We start from the raw sequence: 10,513 nt of genomic DNA, 5'->3' as shown, positions 1-10,513 counted from the left end.
CACCTACATTATACTGTACAAAAGTAATACAAGACTAATATTGTTCTGTTACACCGTACTTTTATTTTGACAGGTTGCTGTGAAGTTTCTGTGTGAATAGTATGATATGATGCTAGTTTTCTCAAATGAAACGGTAAAAGTGACACTCACAGCAGCTTTGGAGATTGAGTTTATCTGTTCATGTGAGATGCAAAGGCCAAAAATTTGCGTTAGCGTCACGCGTGCTTCAGTATGCATGTAGTAAAAAAAAAAAAACGCGTCTCTGCCATTCATACACACAGAGGCAAATGGAACATGCAGGATTCATATTAAAACGGTCTTTTTGCATTTCAGTATTGACAGACACTAGTCCATATCGCGATTTGAATTAAGTGACAGACCAACTTTTGATTTATTAATCCAAATATCAACAAATTACGTGGCATTTCGCGCTATAGTAAATTCGGTTCTTGACTTCTATTGTGATCTAGCGAAAATAAAATGAACTTGTCGTTCGGGGGGGCGGAGGGGGCCGTTGGGGGGGGGACACTGGTATACATATGTGACCCTGGACCACAAAACCAGTCTTAAGTCGCTGGGGTACATTTGTAGCAATAGCCAAAAATACATTGCATGGGTCAAAATTTTTGATTTTTCTTTTATGCCAAAAATCATTAGGAAATTAAGTGAAGATCATGTCTATGAATATTTTTTTGTAAAATTCCTACTATAAATATATCAAAATGTCATTTTTGATTAGTAATATGCATTGTTAAGAACCTAATTTGGACAACTTTAAAGGTGATTTTCTCAGTATTTAGATTTTTTGCACCCTCAGATTCCTAATTTTCTCGGCCAAATATTGTCCTAACAAACCATACATCAATAGAAAGCTTATTTATTGAGCTTTCATATGATGTATACATCTCAGTTTTGTAAAATTTAACCTTATGACTGGTTTTGTGGTCCAGGGTCACATATATTCACGGCAGTAGACATCTGTCTGTTGTTCGTCCGACGCCCTAAAACCAAAGTATCTCCATATAATGGAGCCAGTTGTCCTTTTTTTTGCCTCTGGGCTGGTTGCGGGCGCCGTGTTGAATGAGACGACAGGCGGAACAAAAGCAAGGAGGCGGGGGCGAGCACAGCACATAGAAGGCAAACAAGCAAAGTGGCGAAAATGAAATATAAACATTATATCGATATATACGATATGTCAAAATTCATATCGAGTTTAAAAAATATCTCGATATATTTTAAATATCGAGATATCGCCCAGCCCTACATTCTATTCTTTACACAAAGCGATCACGTGACTGAGGAGATTTCAGCTCCTGCACAAGCATGAGGGTTAATGATGTGTTATACTCAAGAGCGTCACTTTACTAATGATGTCTCACATTAGCCTGGGGAATGAAGGATTATTGGTGTATATTCACCACTATGCTATGTATACATGTTCTAGTGAACGTCAACAAAAGCCATACTAATTTCCAAGAAGTTACTGATTTAGTACATGAAGGTCCACTAAGAAAGAGACACCACATTAGGGCTGTCGCGATTCGTTGTTTCTAATCAACTATTTAATTTTGCCTGTGCCGAGTAACCAGCAAAATACTGGAAGTGGCACATTTCAAGGATGAGAACGCATTATTACTGTTTACCAAGGCTGCATTATATATTAAACCCATTTAAAAATCATAATTAAACATAACTGTGAGTTTACAAATGCTACGATCCAGTTAAATAAATATATACGATGCGGGTTTAATATATGTGCGTCAGTTGTTTATATGCGTTGTATGCGCATCTCAGCAGCTCCATTCACAGTATGCTGTTCCACAGGAACTGTCATCATTTACATGTGTGGAGCATCTCAAACTCCCAAACGCTCAAATCTCTGCATGTTGTTGTAAGTTTGGGTTTATTATAACATTAATTTGGGAACACAACGTGCGCCATTTCATCATATTTGTAAGGTAAATCATATATAAACCTATGTAAATTCAGGAGAATACATCAATATCTCGTCACCTTGGAATTATAAGGTTCTATCTGCGTTCCGAGTGGTTTTGAGATATTGAGCTTCAAAGTTTTTGCATTTTATATAGCAAAAATGATATGAGGAACTTTCCCACATGAGAATGACAGAGACCCTAAATGTATTCTAAACGTACAATATCAAAATCCTCTCAAATTTTTAAATGGGGATTTTGGGAACAGGTCAAACGCAGATAGAACCTTCTAATTCTAAAAAGTCGTTTTCTGCTTGGAATTATAAGGTTCTATCTCGCAAAACATTAATTAAAGCAACAACTTTCAAGAAATAAAAGTAGTTTACTTATAATTTGTTTTAAAACATAAATTACTGTTGTAACAATGTGTCAACATGTATGAGAATTTAATGCTTTAATGCTTTCTTTATCACATTTATTTAATATTTTAGGACAAATATTTTTTTTCTTGTTTAAGTTAGGCATAAAAGGCAGTGCTGAATATTTTGTCCAGAGCAGATGTTAATTTTATAATTATAGTGGGTAATTAAAGACATTATTGCAGAAACAGTTCAAAAAAATCAGCTACTCTAATCCATCTGACCAGGACTTTATTCCACAAAAAGCTATTTTCAACCATATTCGCAAAACTATCGTTTTCAACATCTTTAATAACAACAGTTTGATCGCTAGTGACCACATTCAACATCAAACGACAGTGACACTTATATTTCATTATGTACTTTACATTATGCATTTGCTCTGCAGTAAAGCCATTCAAGCCAGTTGCAGATAATATTATTTGTTTTATGCCAGTAATGTATATAATGCCGGTAGCGGTAATTATGAGTAAAAAAAAAAATCACGCCATCAATGTGTTTTAAACACAGCCACTTTGAGGAATAAATGTGAATTGCACTCATTGATTCTACAGACGTGTAATTGTTGTTTTACATTTAATCTTTCCTGCTGTTACGGAGCAGTCCGGCGACATGACAAAGAAAGTTGATCCTGATTGGTCCTCTTGTTTGCATTCGAAGTGCTGATTGGCTCACAGATAGAACCTTACAGAACCAAGTTATAGTTCGACTCTGCAGATAGAACCTTTTTCTTTTCTAAATAAAAAGTCCAAAAATGTAAACAACTTTAAAAAAAAAAAACATCACATAATGTAAATAAGTTGTCACAGAATAAGAATATGTGAATAACTCAATTTTGTCAGACAGAACCTTATAATTCTAAGGCGACGATCTTTCTCGTTATGCTAAGTGTTCATCGCGATTTCAAAATAAAAGTTTAAACCCTCACTCTAAATGAACACGTTGTGATGTCCACATATTTATTACATTACTGTATAGCATTTCTGGCTTTTAAAAGATGTCCAAATATTAATGATTAAGAGGACATTTGACTTAAATGTTGTTTAGTTGATGTTAAACAAGAATTCGATTGCACAGCGAAGTGTAAAAACAATCGTCAGGCCATTGGCGCTCTCTGCAGGCCTTTGTAGTAATGCATAATGCACATTAGCTCTATTGTTTATAATACATTATGTATTTCGACAGTTTTGTGCAATAAAACCATATGTGACCCTGGACCACAAAACCAGCCATAAGGTTAAATCTAAACTGAGATGTATATATAATATGAAAGCTCAGTAAATAAGCTTTCTATTGATGTATGGTTTGTTAGGATAGGACAATATTTGGCCGAGATACATCTATTTGAAAATCTAGAAACTAAGGGTGCAAAAAAATCAAAATCCTGAGAAAATCACCTTTAAAGTTGTCCAAATTAGGTTCTTAACAATGCATATCACTAATCAAAAATTACATTTTGATACATTTACAATAGGAATTTTACAAAAAATCTTCATGGAACATGATCTTTACTTAATTTCCTAATGATTTTTGACATAAAAGAAAAATCAATAATTTTGACCCATGCAATGTATTTTTGGCTATTGCTACAAATATACCCCAGCGACTTAAGACTGGTTTTGTGGTCCAGGGTCACATATGATTTCTTGCATTTGATCCTTCATTTAAACTAATTATTATTGCCTCGTTTATATTATGCATTTTAAGTAATTGTAAAGGCTATTGTTCACTTATTGTTCTATTTTTATAACAACAACGACGAAAAAAAAAAACAACAGTAATTATAAGTATATGGCCCTATGAAATGTTTTATTTCCAAATTCAGTTTTTCCATTTAAACTTTTCTATACTCCGTTTTAATATATATTTGATATAGTCCGTTTATCAAAAAGCCTGTCTAATTGAGTTTTGCAGTTTTATTTTTTCTTATCAAATTCTTTTCCATTACTAATTCTATTTTAATGGTTCCATTCAATTGTATTAATCAAAAGCATCTCAAATTAATTGATTTTATTAAAAATAAAATGATCTTAAGTAAAACTGTGGGAAATTGGTAGTTTAGATTAATCGATAAATTAGTCGATAGATTAATCGATATAAAAATTAGTCGTTAGTGGCAGCCCTACATCGCATAATCACCACAAAATCTGTATTTTACCGTATCTTGGCATCTGTTGTTGCAGTTATGGACAGTAGCACAGACAGTGAAATGCTTGTCATGCTGATTGTCTCTAACAAAAACAACTAGCCGGCTCAAACTGCAACAACTGCAAAATTAAATTTATAAAACAGATTGGACTATTTTGTTGGATAAAACATATTTAAGATTGCTATCAAATGCTGACCATGCATCAACTGATTTAAAATAGGCAGGGCAAATTGTTTACTTATTATTATCTTTAATTTTATTAAATATATCACTGCTGTTGTTTTAATGTGCTGTGATCTGGATGATCAGGAGTTTCGCACAAGGGCGAAAATCTTCCCTACACAAACTTTGCTCATTTTCAAGTTGGTCACATAAATTTGCCACACTGAACACTGAAAAAAAAGTGCTTGGTCTGAAAAGTGACTTTTGTGTGAGTGGTGCTTTAACATCTTTATACTATTGAGACCTACTTTTGCTGGTGAAATTTTGCTGCAATTGCACTAACATGACTGCACCTTTACAGTGATTTTACCACAGTTAAAGGGGGTTTTGGCACACTTTATGTTGTGCTCAAGAGCAGCCTTTATCTGTAGTAAAATTGTGGCTTTATTAACTAATAGTGGTTCAACGGATTACAAAACTCACTTTTTATGGGTCATATCATCACTTCTGATTTTTCCGGATCAGCAAGAATTTTTTTCCACTTATTAATTAAAGCTTTTTTTTAAATATTTTGACACAACAGCAAAAACTACTAGCTAAGAAAGTTCAAACATGATTAAAAACAAGTACAGTCAATAAAAAAAAAATCAGAACTAATACACAAATTACAAGCTTAGATAAATACATTTTAACAAAGTTAAAAATAAAATAAGGTCCAGCAGTAGTATTCAGGTACAGAAATGCAATAATTAAATGTAAAGCAATGCTGCATATTGTTCACTGTATAAATAAAATATAGATTGATCTTTGTTAAAACTGTGTTTTGTTGTTTGATTAACATATAGTTGGTGTCAAAAGTTTACATACACCTTGAGGAGTCTGCAAAATGTTATTATTTTACCAAAATAACAAGGATTATACAAAATACACATTTTTTTATTTAGCACTGACATGAATAAGATATTTCACATAAGATATGTTTACATATAGCCCACAAGAGAAAATAATAGTTGAATTTATAAAAATGATCCTGTTTAAAAGTTTACATACACTTGATTTTTAATACTGTGTTGTTACCTGAATGATCCACGGCTGTGTTTTTTTGTTTAGTGATAGTTGTCCCTTGTTTGTCCTGAACAGTTAATCTGCCTGCTGTTCTTCAGAAAAATCTTTCAGGTCTCACGTATTATTTGGTTTTTGAGCATTTGTATGTATTTGAACCCTTTCCATCAATGACTGTATGATTTTGAGATCCATCTTTTCACACTGAGGACAACTGAGGGACTCATATGCAACTATTACAGAAGGTTCAAACTCTCACTGATGCCCCAGAAGGAAAAACCATTCATTAAGAGCCGGGGGTGAAAACTTTTGAACAGAATGAACATTTTTCTTATTTTGCTTAAATATCATATTTTTCTTTTAGCACTGCCCTTCAGAGGCTACAGAAGATACTTACATGCTTCCCAGAAGAAAAAAAAGTAAGTCAAATTTACCCTGATCTTCAAATTAAAAAAAGTTTTCACCCCCAAGTTTTCATAATGCATGTTTTTTTCCTTCTGGAGCATCAGTGAGTGTTTGAACCTTCTGTAATAGTTGCATATGAGTCCCTCAGTTGTCCTCAGTGTGAAAAGATGCATCTCAAAATCATACAGTCATTGTTGGAAAGGGTTCAAATACCAGGAATTTGTGGGACCTGAAGGATTTTTCTGAAACACAGCAGGCAGTTAAACTGTTCAGGACAAAAAAGGGACAAAAAAACACAGCTGTGGATCATTCAGGTAACAGCACAATATTAAGAATCAAGTGTATGTAAACTTTTGAATGGGATCATTTTTATAAATTCAACTATTATTTTCTCTTGTGGACTATATGGAAACATCTTTTATGTGAAAAATCTTTTTTAGGTCAGTAACACGCATTTTGTACGAGCCTTCTTATTTTGCTAAAATAATTAATATGGTGTATGTAAACATTTTACTTAAATATAATGATACATATCCGATTTCTCTCAGCTGTTTTCATTCACATAAGACATAACTGACTGCAGTTACCAAAATAACTGGCATAATTGTATGTGTATGTGCCTGTTCAAAAGGAATCAATTCAGTGTTTGTGCATGGTGTCTAAAATGTGCCTCTGTAGTATGCACAGAATTTAGATTTTTTTCTTGCGTTGGAATGGTTTAAATCACTTGATTATGTAAACTGGCACGACAAAACATGTACAAATGATAAACTTTGACTCTGTGACAGACAAATCTTGCAATTAATCCGCAAATCACATGCATGCTGAACCGTGGGGCCTGTTCAGTATGGATGACAGATCCACTATGAGCCGTTTAACCCCTATTAACTAACACAAGAGGATATCATTCTGACTTACCAAAATGCCGCTGACCAGCATCATTTCAAAGAGCGTAGGCCCCAGGTTAAAGACCAGAGCGCTGAGCACAAAGCTGATTCCTCGAGTGCCTCGGTCAATGGCTTTGGACAGCGCTCCCGTCTGCCGGCTCAGATGGAAACCCAGATCCAGGTTATGAAGATGGAGAAAGACGTTCTTGGCTATCCTCCTGATCGAGCTCTGAGCCACTTTCCCAAACACTGCGTTCCTCAGCTCATTGAAGAGAGCGGATCCGGCGCGGGAAACACCGTCTGAAAAGCACACGCATTCGCTGTCAACAGAACAAAAACTTAAAAGCACAGAAAACAAAAATCAGATGAAGCGTGTGCCACTTCATTTACATAGTTGCTGGAGAAACAAAGGGAGTCGTTGTGTGCGGCGATGACAACTTCCAATAAATTAGGAGTTATTGGAGGCAGTCACAGCAGCGTTCTCATGCCCCTGGCAATGACAAAAATGAAGAGCCTAACATTGCACACTGCATATTATTTGCATGTGCGTATGTATGAATGTTAACAAGCTTCACAGTCAGAGGCTGGAAACACACTAGACTGCATGACAACAAAGTACGGTCACTTCTTCCTCTTCACTCAAGAGCACCTAAAGCTCATTAAACCAGCCAGGGTTGACCCACGAGTAGATCTGACTCACTGTATAACTGCTTTCCAGCCTTAACACCATTTAGATAACAAGAGCCTTGTTAAGGCCCGATATGCTTTAAAGCAACTGTATGCATTTTTACCTTAAAATATCAGTTTGAAAATCATTCTGACTTCTAATAAGGCCAAAGTTTTTTTAATTTTTTCACACGCTCACCCCAGACGTCTGTTCTGGTAGTATGCAAGTTTGGTGAGCACATACAAAACTCAAAAGTTAGCATGGGCCTATTTGTAGTAGGGATGCACTGAATGTTCGGCAATCGAAATTATTTGGCGGAAAATAGCAAAAAAAAGCTTGAAAAATAAATATTGCAGAATAAATTGAACAATGACGTGATTCGATCAAATAGAGGCGCACACTAATGCAGCAAACATGTAGGGCAGTGTGGAAGCATTTCAAACTGTCGGAGAGAGACGCAAAAAGCATTGCAAGCACCGACAGCGAGAGACTGTTTAGTGTCGCATCGCATGTCTTCATGAGAAGAGAAAGGGCTGGTTGTTGCTGCTTACTGTATGATGACTGAAATCGCGAAATAGCCTTAAACCATTAGTAAATAAACTACAGAACGTAATGTTGTCTAATACATGCACCAGTTGTATTTATTCTGACAGCGCTGCATGAGCTCCTTAGTCAGGGTTCAAAGTCCAAAGATGAGAATCATTCATAAATCTGCTGCTGTCAGCAAAAATTAGGACTGAGGTCTTTTGGGTTTCCGCCAAAATAAAAGTCAACATTCATAAATGTTAGTATTGTAATTTTACTGTTGTTCTGTAAAATAAAATAAAAAAGACAAAAATAATGATAACAATCACAACAGCTCTATTAATACATTTATTATAACATTCTGCTTTGCTCAGCAAGGCTGTATTTATTTGTACATTAAAAACACATGCCTGATTTAAGAAAGGGGGCCTTAAAAATGGCCAAAGAATATTATTTTACTAACTTATTAATTTTAAATTAAATTGTGCTTTGTTGGTAGGCTATAATGTCTACTAGAATGTTAAAAATGTTCAGTGTTAAATATATATTTTTAAATTGTTGTTTTGTAATTGCTTTTTTCTATGAAAAGCAAGACAAAACTGTAAAAAGCAAATATTGGCTATTTAATTTATGCAATGGTGGAAAAAAAATGGCAAAATACATGGGGGAAAACCACAAAAAAACATGTTTGGTAATCGGCCTTCTGCTCAGTGTGTAATTTTGTCCGGCTTCAGCCAAAATTTTTCATTACGGTGCATCCCTAGTAATTTTAAACAATATCTGACTTAAATGAACAACCCCTAGCATGCTGGGTAAAAACATTTAATGCAACAAGCTGTCCAGTATTTACCCAGCGCTGAGTTGCCAAATAACCAAAGTGGTTTTTAACCCAGCCTTAGTGTAATTAGCACATACTGTGAGCATAATACTGCGATATACCATAGTACTCTAATGGAGTACCAAATTCTGCAAACATCTGAGAAACAAATTAAAAAAAAAAAGTTCCAAATATTATTTTTGTATAAAAACGAAAAATTGTGTTCAGTGGAAAAAATGTTTTTGTTTTTTTACTCAGACATTTTAAAATAACACATTTTAGAGGTGATAGCTTTGTTTAAGGTTATCATCCCGTCAAAATCTCATACAGTCCCATGCCTGCCTCTGACCAGCTGACACTTATTTTGTGCTTTTGTTTCTATTTATTATCTATGATTTTTCCTGCTGCTGTCAAACTGTGCTCCACTGAAACTGAGAGGCCACACAGCATTTGACCAGTGGATTTACCAAAAAATCATTTCAGTAGTAACAACTACTGACGAACACATTCATTTTCATTTTTATTATCATGAATTACTATTATTATTATTATTATGAATATCTTTGGAAGGGATTCTATGTAGGGATTCTCAAAAAAATGTAGAGATTTTTTTTTTTTTGTCAGCCGAACCTCTTTCGCCTCATATATTCACTTGAAGTCCCTCTGAGACTTTAAGATACTAAGTTAATAATTAAGTAACACCTTTGCATGTTCACAGTTCTGACACGGATTAATGGTCAATTTTATTTTGATTGCTGTATTTCAGAATGACGTATGTTACTTTTTTATGATGTAATTCATTATTCCATTCACTAAACCTTAACGTAACATTTAATGCACTTATTGTTGTTACTAACAATGACCATATAGGTCATTTTTAAAATATGACATTAGTATAGAGACATCAAAAGTCAGTAATGAACTTGACATGAACATCCCATTTAGGTTTCATCTGCTCGTGAGAAACAAAACTGCTCTTAATGCATCAAATTCACGGCCTCAGGATGAATAGTGCCTTAAATACAATATCAATCAACGCAAATTCTGCACAGATAATCTGTGCCTTGCAGCGCACACAAATCACACAAGCAGCAGCTTGGAGAAGCATTTAATGGTCTGTGTGCACAGCACCTAATGGCTCTCATTAAAATATGCAGTTATGGGAAGACAGTGAATTTTCACTTTAAGACACAATGATTCGCTAAGTGGTTAGTTACCATTAGTCATTATCTTCATTTATCTTTATTCAAACGTGCACTTGGGCTCCGTTCGGTGGCACATACTGCACACTGACATCTTCAACAAAAGCAAACTCAGACTAGAATAAATTAATAAAAAAGGTCTGCACTGGTCAAACTCCATGACAAGAAAAGTTTGTCCTGTTCAGCAATTTTAGATCACATCTGTACTATTCTCTAATTCCCTTCCTTAGTGTGTTTTAGGCTCAGACACTAAATGGTCCAGCCATCAAGTAAGCAAAAAATGT

At 34.7% G+C, this 10,513-nt stretch overlaps 1 protein-coding gene across 1 annotated transcript in view; it reads right to left on the bottom strand.

The window, feature by feature from the left end:
- Positions 1-1,274: 1,274 nt before the first annotated feature.
- Positions 1,275-10,513, bottom strand: part of LOC141289002 (iron-sulfur clusters transporter ABCB7, mitochondrial-like) — a 44,343-nt gene continuing 35,104 nt past the window's right edge. Inside the window, exons 6-7 of the mRNA XM_073821195.1 lie at positions 7,050-7,318; positions 1,275-1,313 (exon numbers count right to left, since the gene is read on the bottom strand). Of these exons, the coding sequence (XP_073677296.1) occupies positions 1,275-1,313; positions 7,050-7,318 (308 nt within the window). The remainder of the gene's footprint in view (positions 1,314-7,049; positions 7,319-10,513) is intronic.

Source organism: Garra rufa, chromosome 16 (genome assembly GCF_049309525.1).
Source record: "Garra rufa chromosome 16, GarRuf1.0, whole genome shotgun sequence".
NCBI lineage: Eukaryota > Metazoa > Chordata > Actinopteri > Cypriniformes > Cyprinidae > Garra > Garra rufa.
Note: the sequence above shows the minus strand (reverse complement) of the source record. Positions and strands in the feature narration are given on the sequence as shown.